General features: G+C 35.7%; 1 protein-coding gene and 1 long non-coding RNA gene across 3 annotated transcripts in view; one reads left to right on the top strand and one right to left on the bottom strand.

Annotated features, from left to right (window-relative positions):
* Window positions 1-1299: 1299 nt before the first annotated feature.
* gbe1b (glucan (1,4-alpha-), branching enzyme 1b) overlaps window positions 1300-24386 on the top strand; it is a 148687-nt gene continuing 125600 nt past the window's right edge. Inside the window, exon 1 of one of the 2 annotated variants that reach the window (XM_051863507.1) lies at window positions 1300-1529. In XM_051863507.1, coding sequence (XP_051719467.1) covers window positions 1432-1529 — 98 coding nt within the window. In that variant the 5' untranslated portion in view covers window positions 1300-1431. The remainder of the gene's footprint in view (window positions 1530-24386) is intronic. The other variant, XM_051863506.1, reaches the window with a different exon arrangement.
* Window positions 16763-24386, bottom strand: part of LOC127496005 (uncharacterized) — an 84476-nt gene continuing 76852 nt past the window's right edge. The window contains exon 3 of the long non-coding RNA XR_007925228.1: window positions 16763-18134. This is a non-coding gene — a long non-coding RNA (uncharacterized LOC127496005). The remainder of the gene's footprint in view (window positions 18135-24386) is intronic.

The following is a 24386-nucleotide window of genomic DNA, read 5'->3' on the forward strand; positions in this document are numbered from 1 at the left end:
GTATCAGTATATTGGATCTATGCATTGTCTTAAAGGGACAGCAGCCTAATATTCCTGCTGTCTGTGTTTTCAATGTTAAGCAAACAGCAAAAGACAAGGAAATCACTCACTGCTCTTGACTGAATAGTTTTTGTATCTTTAATAATGATTTTAATCTTTATTTAATTTACATTGAATATTATATGCAATGTTGTTTTACATTTGATTACTTTTTTCCATTTCTATACCTAAAAACTACTGTTAGAACTACCTGAAAACACTTATTTTATTTGTATCTTTGCTCTGTTGTATTTATTTGCACTGTTGCTTATTTTAGTTTGATTATTTGGTCTTATTTTATTTATTTTTATTTGACTTTTTTCCCTGAGCATAGCACATACCAGAAAACCGCGATAAAAACTGAACTGAGTACTTTCAACCGTTACACTTCTAACATACAACATTTTTCAAATGATTAACAGCACTAATATATATATATATATATATATATATATATATATATATATAAGTGCTGTTAATCATTTGAAAAATGTGTAATATGTTTTTATGGCCTATTATTCATAATTTCACATTAAATCTCCAAATGAATGGAGAAACAATTATTATTTTAAATGTTTAATACCATCATTTTATTAAGTAGCTTACTATGAAGGCCAGTATCACCAGTACCAATATTGCTATTAAATCTACTAAAATCTATTACTTATTATCCCTATTAAATAAATATTAAATATTTTTCTCAATTTTTGGGGATGAAATTAATAATTATAGCCATTCAACATTAGAGTATTCGTACATTTTAAACCATCTTTGACATTTAATAGGGTTTAAAATATATAACTTTTATTGAAGTGAACTTAAAACAATCTTTACATAAGCCCATTATACATATGCTAGCAATATATGTTATTCATATTCATATTATTATAAAAACAGTATAGTAGGTCATACTACATGACAGGAAATTCATGCACACTAACCATTATTTTTCATTCCTAGATGATGCATATCTGTTTATATTCGATTACCTTTTACCATATATTACATTTACAGTGTAACAGTGATATGGACAGTAGAGGGTCTGTCCATGTCCAGTTTGAACTTTGTCAAGGGCGAAAAAGTTCAATGATTACACTCCCCGCCTCCCCCCAAAAATCATCCACTCCCTAGTTTAAACACTTCCGCGGTTCCCTTAAAGCACCACGCTGTCATTTAAGAACAAACATGAAAAAAAATGAGCGCATGAAGCCACATCCTCTCGTTTTCATATGGGCAGGGCATAATGAAAACATGACCCTTTGACTGTGTCTCAAATGACAGTGCAACACAAACCGCTACTCATTTCTCCCTAGTGAAAGCAGCAATCTCACGCTTTAAACAAACGAGGGAGTCGGTGCTCGATTGCTCTGGTCTCAGTGGTCTGGCGCGAACATGGCAGATTCAGAGGATAATGTTACAATTCCTCAATTGAACTCTCTTCTGCAAATGGATCCTTACCTCAAACCCTTTGAAAAGGACTTCCAGAGGAGGTAATACGCGCTTTTAAGAGTTATTTGCATCTTGTCGCTGGGTAATAGTCCTGTTCCCGTCCCAAATGCACAATGACACGCATGTCTGTCTGTCAGCCCTTCACACCCGGCACATTTGACTTGTTATATTAATTCAGTGTGGTGTCCATTAAGAGACAGCTGCTATATGCTCGCCGCCTTGATGTATAAGTGCTACGAGTGCCCTACTGAATATGTAAATGTGGACATCTGATGGTTACTATGGAAGGTTGATGGCGATGACAGTTCACTTCTTCTGAACACGTTTCAACTTCAGGACCAGAACAAATAATAAAATGCTGCTTTAAGGCAGTAGGACATCAATTTGTTAGTGATTTAGAAGTGCGTCATAGTCAGGGCTGACAACTGTCACGCATTCTGCGACACTGTTCTCACGCTCTGACCCCACACATCCATTTACTCACTCATAGTGCACTGTTAGTGTGTACAGCAACAACAATGACAATAATAATGATAATAATAGGTATCAAATATGTTACAGCTTAGTCTGACGTCATTATGAATTAATATGAATTGTCAAGAAGCCAGCACTAGTCAATAAGGAAAATGATAGATTATGCAGACACTTAGGGTAGGTTGGGGTAAGATGCCCCCTGGGGCAAGATGTCATAGATGACCATAGATGACAAAATCTCATCTCAGCACTTTTGATGAATGAATACGCAATATTTTTTTTTTTTTAAATAAATTTTGTCATTTCATCTGAATATCAACATTTGTGTGATTTAGTCAGTCAAACAGTTTAATTATTAGGTTATTTAATTAACCGGTTAATTGATCTAATTTTGTGTCTCTGGAAAATAGTGATCTAAAGGTAAATCCACATTGTTCTTAAAGGGATAGTTCACCCAAAAATGAAAATTCTGTCATCATTTACTCACCCCCAAATCTAATTTCTTTGTTCTGCTGAACACAAAGGAAGATATTTTGAAGAATGTTTGTAACCAGGCCGCTTTGGGGCACCATTGACTTCCATAGTAGAAAAAAAATACTATGGAAGTCAATGGTGTCCCAAAACTGTTCAGTTTCCCACATTCTTCAAAATAGCTTCCTTTGTGTTCAACAGAACAAATAAATTTATACAGGTTTGGAACAACTTGAGGGTAAGTAAATGATGACAGAATTTTTTATTTTTGGGTGAACTATCCCTTTAAGGGGGCATCTTCCCCCATCCTACCCTAATATTTATTGTTCTGCAATATTACAAAAACTTGTCATACACTGACAATGACTGATAATTCAAGTGTGTAAACAAGTGAGAATAACAAAATATACCATATAGTAGCCTATAAAAAAGTAAGGAAAAACTAAATGTGTGTTGGCAAATTTAAACATACAATATAAAAACAGACATCACATAGAGAAAACGCTATGCAGACGTGCTCGTTTTTTAATATTTGAAACTGCTATGGTAGCGGGGAAGATGAATAGGCATTCATTTGCGTTATTTTAATGCTATGTTTAGTTTTTATCTAAAACTACCCCATTCAAACGGTAATACACAAATGTGGACATGTCCATTCAAGCATTTCATACAATTGGCTCACCCTTTTAAAGAAGATTTAGCTCACAAACGACTAACAGTTGTGACCTAAATATGATATTCATTTACAATAATAAATCCTAAAAATTTGAAATTAGTAACTTGTTTGTCGCGCCATCAGTCGCGCATACACTCCAGCTCTGAATCAGGGTTGCAGGTCTGCGCCGCAACAAAACTAGCCAACACGCAAGAACAGATGTAATCGGATTGGTCCAGTTCACAAATTAAGTGTTGAGTGCGGTTTGTGAACTGAAGTTAATTGTGACAAAGTAAAAATACTTTGCCAGCATCTATCATCCTGTAGCCCAAGACTGGTCGCACACTGAAGCTAAGCAGGGTTGAGCCTGGTTAGTACCTGGATGGGAGACCTCCTGGGAAAACTAGGTTGCTGCTGAAAGAGATGTTGGTGAGGCCAGCAGGGGGTGCTCAACCTGTCGTCTTTGTGGGTGCTAACACACCTGTATTGTGATGGGGACATCATACTGTCACAAAAAAAGAAAAGAAAAAAAGAAAAAAGCACCGTCCTTCGGGGTGAGATGTTGTCTCTCTGTGGCCATATTTCCCCATTGGCCTCTGTCCATCATCATGGCCTGATCGGCTTCATCACTCCATCTCTTCTCCACCAATAAGCTGGTGTGTGGTGGGCGTTCTGGCGCAGTATGGCTGCCGTCGCATCATCCAGGTGGAGGCTGCACACTCGTGATGGTTGAGGAGATTCCCCCTTCCATATGTAAAGCACTTCAAGTGCTGAGAAAAGTGCTATATAAATGTAACAAATTATTATTTTATTTACTGTCCACCACTGCTGTTGGGTATGCAGAATTTCTGTTTATATAAATCTAATATTTATGTTGCATCCTGTTTTTTAAGATGCTTTCAGGCAGCATACTGTAGATGTATCCTCAATTTTTGAGCAGTTGGTAGAAAGAATTCAAATGAAGGCATTTATTTTTGGCCTCTATTGTTACAAGGCTCTATTGTTACAATGTAACATACTACATTCTTTATAATTGCATAAATTGTACGGTCTCATGTGACATTTTTTTTTACATCAGGAGTATTCAGTAGGGCTGCCCCCTAATAGTCGACTAAACGTTAGTTGACTAGAAGAGGCTAAGCCGACCAAAATTTTATTAGTTGGTTAGTCGCAGAAGAAAACTTATGGCAAAGTCACGCAGTCCATGAGGGACAGATTGTTAATGACAGTTCCTTGTGGTAATTACAGTATGTCGGCCAGGAAATCCAGAAGTTCGTTTATCATCCTTCGACCTCAAATATGGCTTTTCATTTGAAACATGTTGTAGTAGAAACTTTACATTAGTGCTGGGAGAATAAATCGATTAATCTCGATTCGTGGATCGATTCTGATATTTTCCGAATGCATCGTGATTCTCTCGAATCAATTCTGAGCTTAGTTTTTAACAGCAGATGGCGCTCTAGGCAAGCTTTTAACCGTACGCTCAAATGCTCACGAAGAAGAGCGCTTGTGCATTCGGCTATGTACGTGCACCTCAGAATGCTTTTATGACTCGAGATTAATGTAAACAGCCCACTGAAAAGACCCTTGTAATTCGCTTCAACCTTTTTGAACTTTATGAATGATTATTTTATAGAAGGTTCAAGTGGTGTGTGTAAGAAATTGGAAGGAAGCAGAGTACAGCTGTTTCTAAAGCATGCAGTGCCATCTGCTGTTAAAAACTAAGCTCAGAATTGAATCGCGATGAATTTGTAAAAATCTCAGAATCGATCCAGAATCATTTCTCGACTTGCGATTCAACATTTTGTTGTCCCAGCCCTGCTTTACATGTTCCCCTCTCATCCTTCGACCTCAAATATGGCTTATCATTTGAAACAGTTGTAGTAGCAACTTTACATTAGTGCTTGGAGAGTAAATCAATTCTGAGATTTTCCGAATACATCGTCATTCTCTCTCGAATCGATTCTGAGCTTAGTTTTTAACAGCAGATGGCGCTCTGGGCAAGCTTTTAACCGTACCCTCAAATACTCACAAAGAAGAGCGCTCGTGCATTCGGCTGTGTACTTGCACCTCAGAATGCTTTTATGACTCGAGATTAATGTAAACAGCCACTGAAAAGACCCTTGTAATTCGCTTCAACCTTTTTGAACTTTATGAATGATTATTTTATAGAAGGTTCAAGTGGTGTGTGTAAGAAATTGGAAGAGAGCAGAGTACAGCTGTTTCTAAAGCATGCAGTGCCATCTGCTGTTAAAAACTAAGCTCAGAATTGATTCAAGAGAGAATCGCGATGAATTCGGAAAATCTCAGAATCAATCCAGAATCATTTCTCGATTTGTGATTCAATATTTTGTTGTCCCAGCCCTACTTTACATGTTCGCCTATCATCATTCGACCTCAAATATGGCTTATCATTTGAAACATGTTGTAGTAGCAACTTTACATTAGTGCTTGGAGAATAAATCGATTCTGAGATTTTCCGAATGCATCGTCATTCTCTCTCGAATCGATTCTGAGCTTAGTTTTTAACAGCAGATGGCGCTCTGGGCAAGTTTTTAACCGTACGCTCAAATGCTCACAAAGAAGAGCATCCCAGCCCTACTTTACATGTCCGCTCACTCTAAAGTTAACCTACATAAATGTGCAATATTATTAGGTGCATATCCAAGTATTTGTGTGGAGTGTGGAAGCTGAAGTATTAGCGTGCTTACTGCATGATGATGTGCGATCAGTGGAAACAGCGTAGCGGAACAAGGGCCCTATAATAAAAAACCCAAAATGACCCTCGTTGAAACAGTCAGTAATTCTATAAAAAAATTAAATTACAAACAATAGGACAAATACATATTTTGACTTTTTTTGTGTAATTTTTTTAAATTTTTGTGTATTTGTCCGTTTAAGCACACAAAAATTAAATTAATATAAACGTGCGATTAGTCGACTAATGGCTTAAATGAACGACTACTAGTTGACTAGAAAAATCTGTAGTCGGGGGAAGCCCTAGTATTCAATACTGCTTAGTATGCAGTACGCTACTATTCAATTCATAGCCATACAAGTATGCTTAAAATGAGTGAAAAGAGAAATATTATTAGCCGCACTTATTAATACAAAAAGACCTACACGAAAGTGATGGATGACTTGGGGTGACCACCTTGAATTTCTAATTATAATGTCACTCATAATTATAGTTACAGTTTAACAGAGTTATATTTGAGTATATGAACAGTGACGCACAATTGGTACTCCAGATTCTGATTGCTTATGCCGGGAGACTTTGAGTGCTCTGTACCAATTAGATGGCACTTAATTGCAATCCAGAGAGTGACACTGTCAGAAGCCGTATGCTCACCACTCCTCACTTTAATGCATGGTATACAGGGTCCTATGGCACCTTCTTTACATTTGATTATAATGATAACAATGCTTAATTGCGATGTTGCACACATTAAGTGTGCGTGGCACAGTCTGCATATTTATGACTCGACATTCTCCATTCATTAGTGCCACAGAGACCACTGACAAGTGAAATGGAGTTCTTCATTATCTTTTTAATTAACACCAAAGTCTTGAGGGGTAGCCATCGAGGTATCTAAAAACATGGTACATGGTTTCTAATTTTACCCCTCTCTGTGGAACTGGTTTCGAAAGTGGAATAATGTTGTGTGAAATGTGTGTCACGGATTGACTCAGAAAGACCACATGGGATGTAAGAAACTAAGATTATTAAGGAGACTATACTCTTCTTAGCGTGTTCCGTAAAACTCTTTTGAAATGAAGGTTAATAACACTTCAGATTTCTGTGCTACTTTAATTTGCTCTGGATGAGCGAGCCCATAGGAATGGGAAATTGCAATTGAGATCTCTTTAATATCTCAATTGTTTCTCCTAGATTGCAGTGATAATTATAGAGAGCAAATTTAGAATTTCTGTCATAAAAGGGGGAAAAAATGCTTCTGCAAATCATTATTGTGACATAAAAAGTTTAAATTTTGAGATAAAAAGTGATAATTATGACAAAAAGTCAAAATGATGAGATTAAAAAGTTGAAATTGAGATGTCAAAATTTAGATAAAATGTCAAAATTGACAAGTTGAAATTGAGTCATAATTATGACAAGTCAATTTTGACAGTTGAAATTTACAAAGTCGAAAACTGATATAAAAAGTCCAAATTATGAGATAAAAAGAAGTCGAAAGTATGAGATAAAACGTCAAAATTATATAATTATGAGAAAGTTGAAATTATGAGATAAAGAGTCATTATGACAAAAAGTTGAAATTGACAGTTGAAAATTTAGATAAAAAGTCATAATTATGAAAAGAAATTCGACTTTGGGTAATTAACTTTTTATCCCATAATTTTGACTTTGTCAGTTTTGACTTTTTATGTCATAATTTTCGTAAGTTTTTTCCTTAATGTGGCTTACATACTTCTCAGATATTTCTCCAGACAAAGTCTCCAGTAATCTCATGTGTGTCCTGTTGCATTTCAGAAGAGATAGCCTATCAAGAGCGTGCTCACATTTGCCCATATATTAATATTTCCAATAATTGCTCATTCAATTATTTCAAAACTAAATGGTCTAAATTTATATTAATGTACATAAAAATGAATGAATTTTTATATAATTTGAACAGTATTTTAAAATGTTGCAAGCCAGATTCGATCTTGCATCTCCTTCATATGCACCACAGCTTCATATATTGTGCACTGACTGTTATGCAACTGAGTGATGAAAGTCCACTACATCTCCTGACCTATGTAAGCTATACATTTTCTTGTGGCAACTGAACATTAGGTGGGAGTGAAGTCTTTTGGAAGTAAGATGAACTTTGTTTTATTGGTTTTTGGTGGTGAAACCCTCTTATTGAGCTCAGACGGATTGCAAAGGGTCATGCTCTGATAAACAAACATTCTAATAGAATGAACAGAAGAGCAGTGCGTGTGCTGATTTAACAGAGGTTAATCATTTACACATTGCCCTGAATATCAGTAATCAGCATGGGTAAACAGAAGCTGTTTTTCACCTGATCTCTCATAAATATTAAGTTTAGCAGATTTTTCCCTGCTAGCATAAGTAATGAGATTATGCAAACTTGTAAGCATTAAAAGTGTACAGTATAACAATTAAACAAAATATATGGAGGTTTTGTCCAGAAAAACACAATGTATACATTTTTGATGTTTTTTTTGTTGTTGTTGTTGTGATACACTATTTACACCGATTTGACATTTTTTGTTCTACTATTGTGATATATTTCAGAGTGAAAATGAATATTGAATGAGAAAAATAGAGAGCGGAGCTTGATTATATATTTTTATACAAATATAATGCGTTTAGAAAAAGAAATAGTGTCATCAAAACTGCTATTTTAGCATTATTTTATTTAGTTTGTAGTTTAGTTTCTTAGTTTTGGTTTTCATTTTAATTATGTTGGCTTTGCTTACTGTGAACTTTAAATTGTATGTATAATTTTGCTGTAATAATGTGTATTTATGAGAATACAAAATAGCATCGGTCACAACAAACAAAACAAAAAACAATACCAATACAGATTTTTTTGTTGTTTTTGGCTGGTCCAGCTCCAAAACGCTGAACAGACATTTGCTTTGGCTCTTTTGACTGCCTATTCAGGCTTTCTCAAGCCAACATCAAAGTTTGTTTACAAACTTTAGCTTCTAGTTTTAGTTTGCTTTGAAACGGAAGTTGCGATAGTCTTTTCTTTCCATATTGTGACGTATATCCAAGCGAAACAGTTTCTGGAATTCTGAAAAATGTAAAAATGTCCTTTCTTGAATTGATTGTATCGCAGCAAGTTGGGCATTGCTAACTAAATGGAGGCAGATCTGAATTTGGAGTCAGTTATTGAGGATATTTAGTCCCACCTTCCTCCGAGACGCACATCATGAAGAGAACAAACATTTTTTAAGGGGGAGGGGAGGTTATCGTTTTTGATTAAAGATTACGAGATTATGGATTTTAAAAGAAATGCATGTGCACGGTAGGGCTGGGCAATATGGCAAAAAAATAAAATCTCGATTTTTTTTTTTTTTTTTTTTTTTTTTCCCCAGAACGATTGACCGATTCATGATTTTGATTTTTTTTTTTTTTTTTTTTTACTGTTTAACTAGTCAACTTAACTACAATATGATTTAAGTAACATTCTCTTTATTAACAGTCTGGTTAAAAAAAAGTTCCACTCCAAGTGCAGCACACATGAAGTGATCAACATGGTGTAATGTAAAACAATTTGTTAAATATCTTTGCAGAAATATGCCTGAAATATGAATGCAAATGTTGTACAAACTTATCTTAAACACATCCTATATACTCAGAAACACTCAGAAATAAGAAAATGCTAAATATTTCTTAGCCAAAAAGTAATAACACCAGTAATAGGCTATTATTAAGAGCAAATGCTTTGTAAAAACAGAAAAAAACAGCAGCTTTCAGCCTGTCATCATAATGCAAACATGAAATATCAGACATACAGTAGTAGATCTTTACAGGTTTTTGCATTCCATTGCACTATTTGTCCTATTGTTTTTATGTTTGGCGGAAATGTTTGGGTATTGCACTTGTGTCTCGCGTCTTTTGCAGCGTCTCACCCCTGAATCGGCATTCTAAAAACACGGCGGTCAAGTTAAAAAAAAAAAGACATGTAAACTCGCGTTTAATAACTTTGCCTTTTTTTCTCATTCCACTGCCTGTGTCTCATTTTTATAACGCAATAAAGCATTTCTGAATGAACAACCGCTTAAGAATAGTGATGTGTTCTACGTTCATAGAGCGTCACATGAGAGCGGTTAATCAGGCGTGCCGGCGCCATCATGAGGTCGGATCATTTTCTTCTCCTAATGCGGTTTTCATTGCTGTATTGTCAACATGTCTAATTGTAACGCTTGTTAACATTTTTATTTAAAATCACGATTTCTTGATTTAAAAAAATAATAAAATCGAGGCAAAACATTAAATTCGAATTAATAAAAAAAAATCTGAAAAATCGCCCAGCCTTAGTGCACGGATAAATCATGTATAATAAGCACTGTAATATTCTGTAAAAAACCAATAAGAATGGTCAATTTTGATTTCATGGTGACTTGGATTTTAGTAATTCAGCTTGAACTCATTTTATTTCAATTAGATGCCAGGATATTTTCATTTAAGTTGAAGTTAAATATTTATATTATATTTAATTTCAGCTTTATTTCAATTAACTTAATTATTTATTTTATAGTGCTGGGTTAAAAAATTTATTTCTCGATTTTAATCGATTCTCATTTTGAAGAACTGATATCGATTCTTAAATCCAAAGAATTGGCATTGTAGCGCGGCTTCCATCCAATAAAGCACAATGAGCTTTGTGCTTTGTTACTTCTCATATGAAACAAAGTCTCAGCTTTCAAATTCTGTAAATTTTCAGATCAAGCGATGCTGCAGAGCAAAGCAAACTGGTCACCTTTTCCGCTTTACTACTACTTACAGCACGAAATAAACTTGAATGAACATCAGAAGGTATGCGGACAGCCACCTTTTAAATGATTTTATTTAAAATAAATTAATAAATAAAAACGAGTAGAAACATATTGTAATTAAAAATGTGTTATAACGTTATTATTATAAAAACGTCCTTATGTGTCATTTAAATGTAAGTGCCCCAAATAATCAATATTGAATCGAATCGAATCACAAGCTTGTGAATATAAATTGAATTGAATTGTGATTTTTTTTTTTTTTTTTTTTTTTTTTTTTTAAATGTAGTTTAGGCCTAACTGTAAATAGTACATGTATTTTATGTAAAATATTATGTATTTTGAATAATATTATATACTGTAGTATAATACTTTAATAAAATGCTCAGAAATTGTTAACATTCTGTGTGCTTTGTTTCAATCTTGATAATCATTCATGATCAGTGTGAACAGAGCAAGTGTATCACGCTTTCCTTTCTTAGTATATATTTCTTTCTCAGACACTTTGTTTGTTGCATACAGATTTCACATGGTTCTTGCCCTTAGAACTTCGAATTTTGCTTCACTCAGTAGTCTGGTGTTTTTGTAGAACAAGTGGTTTTTTGGTGTGTGTTTATGAGGTGACTGGGTCATGCTGAACACACATCTGTGTGTCATGGCCCATTCCAGCAGCAGCGAGGCTTTTGCCGACTCTGGGGAGCCCCGGGCGAGCCTCACACACCTGTCTGGCCCCTGAAATCCCCTCTCCTCCCCATATATAATTGTATATAGGCAGGTGCCAGCGCAATAGCTGCTCGGCTCTTGATCAAACCCAGCATCAGAGGCCCCTGAGCAACAGGAGTGTTTCTTATGAGTGCAAGCGTCAAAATCAACAAGGTCTTGCGGGCAGCTCTGAATCATGCTGTGCATCACCAGAGGGAATGAAGTGTCAGGAATTCAGATGACTAAAGAGACTCTGTAAACTTCAAACTGGGATTGATATGTGTTGCCCTGATCACTTGTTTTCTGAGCTTCAGAAAAGTTGTGGTGTGTAACTTCTTTAACATTTTTAGATTATAAACCAGTGGTGCACAAAGTAGAACAACAGCCTCCTTTTATGTCTTGAAGTGAGAGATTCTTGATTTTGCAATGTTTCTTTCATCTTGTGTAGACCTAATTTTTGTCTAGGACTTTTTGCACAGCTGTTTTTTTTTACTCTTACATTTTTGAGAGAAAAAGCAGTTTTTATAGTTAAACTTCAACGTTGTAGAGGTTTGTGGTCTGTACGGGCTCCAGAATTAAGTGGGTCTCACAGGTAGCAAATTTTTGGTCATGTCACTTAAGGTGAGTGAAAGTGTCAGATGATTCCTTCACAAATTACAGGCCACCAGCTAAGGACACGCCTTGACGAAAAAAAAGAAAAAAGGATTGTATTGGAAGAACCAATCTGACCAATCTGTAGTAGGGCTGCACGATAATGGTTAAACGGATAATCACGATTATTTTGCTTAAAATTATAATCACGATTATTCTATCAAAAAGGGTAATGTAGTTATGGCAATTTTTGCACGTTCTTTACCAACCTACACTTCACCCAAAAGGCCTGTAGGTGGCACACCGAGTTCATTTAACCAACTATGATAACTTCGTTAGATGGTAAATCAATACAAAACACATGGTTTTGCTGAGCATTTTGTAATCTGTATTCACATTAGATTTTTAAAGCAACACAGTTCATTTACAAATGAGACAAACCACAGATTCAGATTGCCCTGCAAATTCCTAAAGCAAGAACAATGGTCTTTGGTATATAAAACTGTCCCTGGCTAGGGACATTCTAAAATGCTTAACGTGAAAAACGCTTAACGTGGCTTAATGTACTAAGACAGTAATATTAACAGACCAAACTCAGTAAACATCATACTAATAAACCATACTATGTACAGCAAAGCAGATGTAATTACACGTTAAGTGTTTTCCTCCCATAAAAACCGTTATAAAGAAAAAGCTTAACGTTATCTTCAAAAGATAAAGCGGTGAAACTCAATATTATTTCCAGTAATTCCAAATTATGTTCATTTTCCCGATTGAATTGTCACATAGGTTGCAAAAGTACATTTATTCTGCAAACAGTGAGGTGGAGATCCATGTTGCATTTGTTAAAATTCATCGCTGAAGGTTTGATCGTGGCAGATTTAGTCACAAAAATAGCACAAGTGGCTTATGAAGAAACAAAGACTGGCTGTATGACACTCTCATTGAAGCAGAATTTCGTTGTGGAGATCACTAAGCTCCAGCGCACATGTTTGTTTTTAGATCATCGACGCTTCTTCCGCATTTAGAGGGAGCGCGTGCACAGAGTTGCCAGATTGCACAGATTAAGTAAAACACCAGGAAGAAAGTATAAAAAACACATTTTCAGGATAAATAACGATAAATATCAGGACGATCATTTGTAATCAATCGAGAGCAGCAGATATCGTTATCGCGATTAAAATACGATTAATCGTGCAGCCCTAATCTGTAGGATTTGTGAGATATTGTTATCTTGTTGAGCCTCTTACTGTATTATCAACACAAGGAAGACACAAGTAAAATAAAAGGAATTTTATAAACATAAGATAGGCAGAAGTAACTAACAACTATTAAATGAAGGCAGCGGCTGTTTGCACTAAGTGAAAATAGTAATATATTCTATTTACACCATGTAAAAGTAGGCTATAAGTTCTTTGCAATAAGAGTAAATTGTAATTAGATGCTATCTATACTTTATATTGGCAGATACTATTTGCACCTCAGTATTTTTGTACATTAACAGGATGCAATAATATCATAGAGTGTAAATGATTATATTTATTAAAATTATTAAATGGATGCTGCCTTATTGGGAGAATAAAAACCCTCCCTACACCTTCCCCTAACCCTACCCAATAAACACTTTTAATATTATTAAGCACTAGTTCGTTTATTCCCACTTTTAGAACATTATTTTCATTTTTATTGAAAATAAATGCGAGCTTGGCAAAAGGCGGATTCGAACCTGTGCCAATCTTGTTAAAGGCCAGGTCTGCGAGCCTTACTCATTACTGCTGCACCACTGAAGACGTTGAGTTCCACACGTCTTTTTTAATACTTGACTGGCCCAACCAGACATTGGTGGGTGGAGCTAGTGTAAATAGCGTTTGCCAACAAGGGACGCTGTTTGCACTTAGTGTAAATAGACACTCCGTTAAATGAGTACCATGAATGGATAAAGAAGTGCATAAGACCGTAAGATAAATGCAAGTGTTTGAGTTGGATGCTACTATGGCAGTTACACATTATCCTATATGCTTGGTCATTGTTGCTGTTGCTGTTTCCAAACTCCTCAAAATTCCCAAAACTTCCTGGTTCAGAGTTACGCTTACAACAACACTGCCACAAGCAAAGTGCTACACAACAGAGATTTGGACGAAAAATATTCCTAGAAAAATAATGTTTTAATAAACTGTAATATATTATTATTTTGAGAAGTACATTTTACTGTACAATAGTAATATACAGTAGTTATATACGTCTGCCATAACTTCTTCAAGTTAAACCAAACTTTTATTTTGTGGAGTGTAATGAAGATCTGTCTATTTGACAATAGTTTTTTTTAATCATATTAAATGGTGAAATGCTGGTGAAGTTATTCTCAGAGCAGCTCTGGGGATGAAGTTCTTGTCTTTATGTCCTCATTTAGTGAGACAGCAGATGATGAAAACACTATGAGCTTCACACATGACTGAGTATGTGTAGTAGGCCAAACTGAGATGCGCAGAACATGCATACTTCTCTGCTGTTTAACATTCATAGACACTATAGTTCATATCCCAGTTTGATTAATAGTACAGCTCTAGTTTTAATTTTTTTTTTTTCATCCTAATATTGCCAGATTCTGTGACATTCCATGTTATATTGTAAATTTTAAAAATCATAGGGCCCTATTAAGTGATTGTACCTGAGTTCTTGAGGACATGCATTGACTGTTGTGTGTCTGTAAATTCCATGAGATGACCCATTTTCCATTTTTAGGTTTCAGAAGGGTGATCATGAGCGTCCCCTTGTGGCTGCTATGCAACCTCAGTGCACTCCACAGTGAATTGTTACCCAACAGTCTATGCGGCATCACCAAAGTGTGAACTCAAAGGGCAGCCACAACGGCTTAGTGTGGCATTTGGGACAGGCCCACAGTCATACCAAGGTCTTGAATGTCTCTAAGTGTAAACAGCAACGTTGTTACTCTGTTATTCCCAAAATAATAATATCAGTCAGGTTTTCCAGCTGTGAGTGGAAAGAATGGTGATGTAAGACCACCAGTGCACCTGGAGGTCTAGCTTTCTGTGGAAGTCCTACGCCAATGAACTGATTGAGTGAGTCTCATGGAACCTGTCAAGAACATGTCTTAAAGAGTTAGTTCACCCAAAAATGAAAGTTCTGTCATTAATTACTCACCCTCATGTCGTTCCACACTCGTAAGACCTTTGTTCATCTTCAGAGCACAAATGAAGATATTTTTGATAAAATCCGATGGCTCAGTGTGGTCTCCATTGAAAGCAAGTTAATTTAGACTTTCAAACGCCCAGAAAGGTACTAAAGTTATATTTAAAACAGTTCATGTGACTACACCTTAATGTTATGAAGTGACAAGAATACTTTTTGTGCGCCAAAAAACAAAACAAAATAACAACTTTATTCAACAATATCTAGTGTTGGGTGATTTCAAAACACTGCTTCATGAAGCTTCAAAGCTTTACGAACCTTTTGTTTCGAATCAGTGATTTCAGTAAACGAGGCTTCATTATGTCAAAAGTGTTTTGAAATTTCAATGGTTCATGTGACCTTGGCAGTTTGATACGCGATCCGAACCACTGATTCAAAAATACGATTATTAATAAAAGATTATTATATTATATTATATTATTATATTATTAAAAAAATTAAGAATATATAAAAAAAGTAATATGGCAGTAATGTTTGTTGTGCTGCCATTAATCTATTTTACATTTAAAATTATACATTTTCTTATAAATCTATACATATAAAAGTTAAAGAACTTAATCCCATTTTATACAAAAATATTAAGCAGCACAGCTGTTTTCATCATTGATCAGAATAAATGTTTCTTAAGCAGCAAATCACCATATTAGAATGATTTCTGAAGGATCATGTGACACTGAAGACTGGAGTAATGATGCTGAAAATTCAGCTTTGTTCACAGGAAAAAAATTACATTTTAAAATATATTTAAACAGTTAAATTGTAATATTATTTCACAATAATACAGTTTTTCTGTACTTTTGATTAAATAAATGTAGCCTTGGTGAGCATAAGAAACTTCAACAACATTAAAAAATCTGACAAACTTTTGAACAATATGCATTCTTATATTTAATAAAACAGTACTCATTTTCTTTATGCAAAATATAATTTCTTTTTTTATGCCAATCAATCAATCAGTTGGTCAATCTGTCAATCAATCGGTCTTAAAACGGTGGTACTGTATATGTTATAATGGGATATGTGGTAAATATGGTTCGATTTGGAGTTAAACTTCCTATGTTCTTGTATATTTTGTCATCTGTTTTTTTTTTTTTTTTTTTTAATTTCTCTAAAAAATACTTTCAAACTTTCTTTTGACACAGTTTCACAAAGACTGCTGGGAAAACCCAGCATTCTGTTCTCTAGACTGTGTCTCATTGCGTTCTCTCAGCTGATTCTGAAAGAGCATGAAATGCAGTCTGATTTAGTCTCCATCTGGGATTGATATTTCCCAGCAGTCTCTCTCTGACAGTTACTCAGCCGACTGTACATCTGTGAGAGCAAACGGTTGAAACTAAGTGAACAAATGGTGAGGACAGTGGGAAGGTCAAAGGGTCACATGTCCTTCAGTCTGAATGATATTAGCACAATTTGTCAGGCCTGCAAGGTGGTTAAACCGAATGATCTTGGTTCAAATCCAAATTTAGGAACTCTGGGATATTGGCCTAGTAGTTGGTTAAGCCCTTGAACAAGGCACTTAATCCAGAGCCGATTGGTGCAACATGGGGCTTGTGTCAATACATTTCACTTTCTAAACAAAATCTGCTTTAAAGAAACCACTGGTTTTTGTTGTGTGACATTAGTTAATTTATTTGATTAATTAATCAGCATATAATGTACTTGATTTGATTACAAATAAACACTTAATTATACAACAAACTTTTTTAGGACGGGGTATTAATGGGACTATCTTTTAAAGCTTAACAGATCTATTTGTAAATTACACTCTGCTGCATATTTATGAACTTGTTTATTTATATACAATACGATTTTAGACATCATTTGTTGTCTGAGACAAATTTTGGGAATCGTAACAGATTTCTTTCATTGTAGGGCACACTTTGATGGCTTGGCTTGGCATGCTCACTGACTGCCAAATAATTGCCTTTGAGATGAGTCAAAGCCTCTGACGAACTTCTGACAGTGTCAGAAATTTTGGGTTGCAGTTCTAAAATGTGTCTGCTCCTACGACAGGCCATCTCCACAAATTCCTTCTTATGCCCAGCCAACTGTCTCCAAACTTTTGTTTTCTGTGCCAGGCAAAACATTGCCAGCATTTCTGTAAGGGCTTGCTGGGTTTGTGTGTTACCATTTTAATTTTGGCAATATCAGAACATGGCACGATTGATCATCCAGTCAACGCCGTCAATCTGCCTCGGCTTTAACACAAGATCTCACCGGGCTCGTGTCATACAACGCGACAAACAACAAACTTAAAGAACAGAAAAAAATCACACAGCAGACACCCAGCTTTAGAAAGGACATCTATAGTCTAGTAATTTGCACTCATTATTACTAATAAGCAGGTTTGCTGGAGTTCTGATTTCACTGACGTTCAGGTTCTGGTAATGACTGTGTTGGAAATCAGCTTCCTATGAAGTCACCTTGACTGTCTGATTGAGATGCAGTTTCTGATCTCTCCTCTAGACTCTAATCATCTGGGACACGAGCCTGCGGACATGCGGAGAATATCACTACCTTATGGTGCGGCAGTAGGCCAACCCTCCCTCCGCTCCTCAAACACTGATTTCTTGTAATGGCAGTGACTCTCATAATCACGGAGCAGCTGAAGTTTGACAGTCGGATTAATTTTCTTGCAAATAGCTATCAGGTGTTTGCTTTTGTGTTCGCCTTTTGGGTGTCCCAAATACACTGAAGTTGTATTGAATAGGGAAACAGATTCAGTGTAAAACACCTTTTAGGGGGTAAAAACAACACTTTTCAGGGACCATTTAAGTTGTTTGCCCAGCTAAGGTCGGTGTCACAAAATTCGATTGCCTTGCAGAATCCAATCCCTCTTAATGTTGGCTTGAAACTGAAGTTGCAATCTGTCTTTTCTTCCCTATTGTGATGTATATCCAAGTAAAACGGCTTCTCGAACAAGGAAAAAATGGTGAACGGGACTTGATTTTGTCCATGGAGAATTGATTGGATGGTTTGATGGCTGTGGTTTGCTATTGGTTGATCTCATGTAATTGTCTGGTTGTCCCGCCCTCGCATCAGTAAACGTCATCAGAGAAGAAATGTCCTGCAAGAGGGAGGGGGAAGTTATTTTGATTAAAGATTATGAGGGCACATGAATTTAAAAACATAATGATGTGCACGGATAAATCATTTATAATAAATACCACAATGTTCAGTGTTATTAGTGGTAGTATGTAACTTGTGTATATTTTTGGCTATCAGCAGGCTAATCAGCTAGTGATATGCTACATAAGCTAAATTGTTCACAAAAATGCTAACATAGCAAGTTAAATAGTTTAATTTCACCATTGTAAAGCTTTAGGTATGGCATGTAACATGATATGTAATTAATAATTTAAAAGACATTGTCGTATGTTAAAGCTGCATGATTCTGGATAAATTGAGAATCACAATTTTTTTTGTTTCAAATAGAGATCACGATTCTCCCATGATTCTGAACAGACAACTAAACAACATAACATGTAATTTACTAGGTTTTGACAAAATGTTAATTGCTGCAGTCAATTTAAAAATGTTTAATTCATTTGAATGAATTATTAAAAAAAAATGGTTCAATGATTCAATGACTCGCTCATAAAGACTTCACTTGTTTAATGACTGGATGAATCAGCGTTTTTGAACGAATCTCTTGAATGAATGATTTAATAATGATCAAATAATTTTTTTTATTTGTTGCCACCTACTGTTGTAACAATGCAATTGATAAAATCATTATTTGAAGCGCAAAGTTACTTTCAAAAGGTGGTTTGCACACACCACTTAAAACAGAAACATCAGATGTTGTTATAGGAAACATGCTAAATGTCACTGCAGAAACAAGGTTGTGTTGATGAAAAGTGCCGGATGAGCAGAAAATGACAATATAACAGAGACATGTTTTGAACCATTCACTGTTAACCCTAGAGGTGATTGTGCATCCCAAAAATCCCAATAGATCAGCAGTTTCTGAAATACTCAGACCGGCCCGTCTGGCACCAACAACCATGCCACCGTTAAAGTCACTTAAATCACCTTCATTCCCCATTCTGATGCTCAGTTTGAACTTCAGCAGACTGTCTTGACCAGGTCTACAAGCCTAAATGCATTGAGTTGCTGCCATGTGATTAGCTGATTATTCGCATTAACAAGCAGTTAAACGGGTATACCTAATAAAGTGGCCGGTGAGTGTATTGTACTGCATTTTAGTATTAAATCATCCATTCTCATTTATAATGATAGCAGACAAGGATGAAGGATGGATTAGTAGGCCAGTAACCTTTTGAAATGTGACACTGTTACGGTGCTGTCCATCTGTGCATTGATTTATGTTAATTTCTTTTAATTCTTGAAAAGAAAAAAAAATCTGTCTCCTCACTCCAAAAATATGAGCTCGACACTGACAGGATGAGCACATTTGTATTCATATAATATTTCTGTGCATGTTAAAGTGGTCCACGAGAGAAACTTTGAAAAGGCTTAAAACCAAATGCCAGAGGTTAAACGGCCTCACTATGATCTTAAATAACAATGAACTCATTCACGAACAGCCAAGTTTGACAGTACCGCATGAAGACAGTACGTGCATACTCTTTTGATGATAAAATTCGCATCATGCACTGTACGCTGACCCTCGCGTAAAAAGTGAATTATAAAACAAATAGTTCCGGCTAGAGCTGCAAGATTCTGGATAAAATTAAAATCACGATTTTTTGGTTTCAAATAGAGATCACAATTCTCCCACGATTCTGAATATACAACTAAACAAAATAACATGTCAGAACCTCTAGTAAATTACAAAATATAAATGGCTGACTCTAATTGCTGGAAAATGTTTGAATGAATTATTTAAAAAATGGTTTTGAATGAATTCAATGACTCATTAATAAATACTTGTTTCATTACTGGATGAATCAGTGTTTTTGAACGAATCTTTTGAATGAACGATTCAATGACAAGTACATTTTTTAACAGTCAGTTGTCGCCACCTAGTGGAATTATATGTAATTGATACAACCGTTATTTGACGTGCCAAGTTCGTTTCAAAAGGTAGTTTGCTCTATTTTGAACGCTATCGTAGACATCAGTGTTTAAATACTAACTTAAAACTTATATCTCAGTACTTCTGTGATAATGTGAATATTTGTAATACAGAAATAACTAATGTGTGATTCAAAACAGCTCTCTCTGGCTCTGGCAACACGAACACAGATTTGAACGTTCCGGTATGATTTTGTCAAAGGTTTAATAGACGCAGGAGAATCGTTGTCGTTAATAAAGCAGGATCGCGTGGGTGCTTGAATCGAGATCGCGATCTTTTTACGATTAATCGTGCAGCTCTAGTTCTGGCCCTTGATTCTGGTTGAGCCGCGTTCGAAGCTGTTGTAAAATTCCTGAAAACATACAGCTGACCGCATTACATAATATCGCTGCACCACTGAATGTTTATGTTGCTGCGTCTGTCTTAGCAACGTAAACATATGATTGTTCTTTATTGATTTTGTTCACTGAAGCTTATGTAGAAGAGTATTGTGAGAGAGATATCGAGTGACCGAGTGTATTACCTGCATTCAGATTTAGCATTTTCCTTCAGGTCAGACTTATGCTCATAATAAAAATGCGTTTGAATGTCCGCTGCGATCTTGTCCTTTTAACATTTAATGGGTTTTCCCATGCCCTGCTGACTGACAGCGCTAGTCAAAGCATTTGTCATTTGCGTCTTGTTCTGTGTTCACAAGTTTCAGTATAAAAGTCTTTGTGACTCGCTCATAAAAACAATCTTTGCTGCTATCTAATGGCGTAATAATGTAACTTATGTTGCTGTTCACGGTCAGGGACTATTTTTTTCCAGCGGAAGGAAGCCTTTTAATGATTTTACTTCATGAAAGTTGCGTTGATACATATTTTTTGGCTTTAATATTTGTATTTTTTGGTAACCATTTTATAAAAGCAATAAGCCCCGTGAAGCCTCCGCTCCGTGTCGTGCCTAACAACGCCCCTTAGATGTTATAAATTCACTGTAAACCACGGCTTCTTGGGGCTTATTGCTTTAGTATACTTTGGGCTTAAGAATCTGAGTTTCTGGTTGAAAACCAGACTAATCGATTAAGATTGACTACAGTAGTTGAGTATTAAAAATAGATTTTAACATTTATATAAGAAAATATGTGGTTTGTATAGGGTTTGCCATGTTGTTAGAGTGCCCCCCCCCCCTCCCCCAATCTTCCACGTGAAAACGGTCTTTGCATTTGCCTAGTAATGTTTTAGCACACCTCTCCCCCAACAACCAGCCTCAAGCAAGACCCAATAAATGTGTAGTTTACTGCATTCCTATGGGAAAAATGTACCGCAAGTGAGCCTGGGGTCCGTTCATCCACATTTAAGCTACATCAAAATTTATTTTCGAAATAATTCAGGAAATCAAAAAATGACATCGGACATTTGTTTTGAAGGTGTCTGGGACCTAAATGAACAAGCCCAAAGGGTTCTGTTTGACCATGCCAGGCCTGTCAGCTCTTCAAGTTTAAAGTTCACATTGAAGATGCTGACATATTTTGGCTATGCAGACTGGAACAGCTTGCCCTCTTCATCCTCAGGCATCACCCAAGAGCTTTTTTCTTCTTCTTCTTCACCCATCAACATGTCCAGCAGTGGACATTAAAGGGGTCATGGATTGTTTTTAAATTTTATTTCAATTTTAATATGTTCTTTGACATTCACTTATAATATTAATAAAGTTTTTAAAGCAATCCAAGACACCATTACAATAAACCATCCAATTGTAGGCAAGTGTCAGCCGTTAAACGACTGAATGCAAATGGGCGGGGCCTATGGTAAAATGATGCATAACTATTCGTCAGTGTCTTTCTCTGGAGGCAGTCATATGCAAATGTATTTGCCCGCGTAACGCCACAGATCCTGCAATGAGCCGTTTTTTCAAGCTTGATTAAATAAATGCTTTGTTTATAATGAGGAGAACAAAGACCTCTTATATGTCAAAAGATCAAGGCAAATTTAAATTCTCATGTCATGACCCCTTAAATCGGCAACTCTCATTGAAAACGAATGACTTCCAGTTGTTTTATCGCAGAAAATCTCCCTGTGTGTGAATGCTGTAGGCGTTAGACAGACCGCTGAGAGCTTAGCTGTTTAGATTCTGCATTTAATTCTTGTAGCGACGGCATCCAACCGGGGAATCTGATAAGCAGCAGGTGGCAAAGGGGATCTTAAATGCTATTGATTGTTTTGAAGTATGAGAATTAGCCATAAGGTGTACTCCAATGTGTTGCGAGCATTTAAGCTTCAATAGCAGATGTTCAGTCACTTTTAATGTAGAGCTGTGGAACAGAAGTATTGGTTGTTCAGAAATAAACAAGTAAAAACTTAAGAGCTTGTTTCTTTTAAGCTCTGAAGTACTTTACATGATGTTTATTAAGGTAGACTTTTGCCTTTGTGCTGTTGAATGTGCAGCCATTTTCAGCTCATGTTTTCACATACTGTGATGTAACTCTTTGTTATTGTCAAAAAGCACTTTTACACTATAGAATAGAATAGAATAGAATCTTTAATGGCACATGACCAGGGTGGGTGTAAATTGATTTAGAATAGCTTTATATAACTCGAGTTCTATGGACAGGTAAATCTTACATTTCACCAAAAAATAAAAGTAAAATTAATAATAAATAAGCCTATTTTTGCTGCATTGTGACATTATTATATAATGATTATTTTCATGATATTTTTCAATGGTTTGTTTTTAATGAAGTAGTTTAGGGGGCTTATTGCAGCCTGACGGCAGTTCGTATATCTCTTCCCTGACAATGTGTCCCAGGTTTTTCCTTGTTAGCTTGTCTGCCCCCCCCCCCCCCCCCCCCCCCCCCCCCCCCACACACACACACACACACACACACAGACACACACACACACACACACACACACACACACACACACACACACAGACACACACAGACATTAGCTTTCACAATGTAGCTGTGCAGAATCGTACAAGGAGGTGTTGACCGACTCCAAACTTCCTTGATTTGTCTGAGGGAAGATAGTGTCTAATGCGTCTTCCTGATGAGATGGTCTGTGTTGATGTGCCATTTTAGAGAGCAACAGATATGGGTGTCTAGGAATTGTAAGTAGTCTGTTATGGCAGTTTGTTGGCTGGAGAGTTTGAGGTCTGTGATTTAAAGAAAAAGTTGACTTATTTGATTCAAAAAGGGTCATTCATTGGTTATGGTTAACACATCAGGTGATTGTTTTATCCACTTCTAGCTGATATTGTGCTTTATCTTCAGGAGATGTGCTGTGGAGTTGGACATGACCAAAATCTTTGATCACAGTATGAGTAATTTTATATCATAGTATCCATATATGCACAACCTCTTTCAAAGGTTTGCGGTCGGTAAGATTTTTGAACAGTATCACCAAGCTCACCAAGGATGCATTTATATTATTAAAAATACAGTAAAACAGTAATATTGTGAAATATTTTTTTCAAATTAAAATAATTATTTTAAATTTTAATATATTTTAAAATTTAATTTATTCTTGTGATGCAATGCCGAATTTTCAGCATCATTACTCCAGTCTTAAGTGACGCATGATCCTTCAGAAATCATTCTAATATTCTGATTTGCTGCCCAAGAAACATTTCTTTTTATTATCAAATGTTGAAAACAGTTGCTGCTTTATATTTTTGTGAAAACAGTGACAGTCTTTTTTCAGGATTCTCTGATGAATAAAAGAACAGCATTTATTTGAAATACAAATCTTTTGCAACATTAATGTCTTTACTGTCACATTTGATCAATTTATTGCATCCTTGCTAAATAAAAAATATAAATAAAAAAAAAAGTGATAGTGTGTGTATATATGTGGGTCAATGACGTGACGGGTAATTTTTTTGTCCAAAGGCCTTAGTAATAATAAAAAACAAAGACATGACATCCATGTAAGGTAGTACAACTTGTTCTCTTTTATTGAATCCAAAAGGTTTTAATTATATTTTGCTACATATAAAGGTATTTTGAAGTGTCGAAAGGTTATTCGATTTAACCATCCAAAGGCCAATACAGCCATTTCATTTGTGATTAAAATATCTTAAAATGTAATAAATGTATATATTTTTTTATTCTGCCATGATTTTATAACATAGTGCAAAATGGTATTAAAATTATGTGTAGAAAGTCGTTGCTTTGTTGTAAGAAAGAATGTCTGAAAAAATGAATTTCATTGATGTCATTCAGAGTAACCAATATAAAGGGACCATTTTGGATCAAGTCATGCAGTCAGTATCATGTGACAGGATGTGACA

Source organism: Ctenopharyngodon idella, chromosome 15 (genome assembly GCF_019924925.1).
Source record: "Ctenopharyngodon idella isolate HZGC_01 chromosome 15, HZGC01, whole genome shotgun sequence".
Taxonomy (NCBI): Eukaryota; Metazoa; Chordata; class Actinopteri; order Cypriniformes; family Xenocyprididae; genus Ctenopharyngodon; species Ctenopharyngodon idella.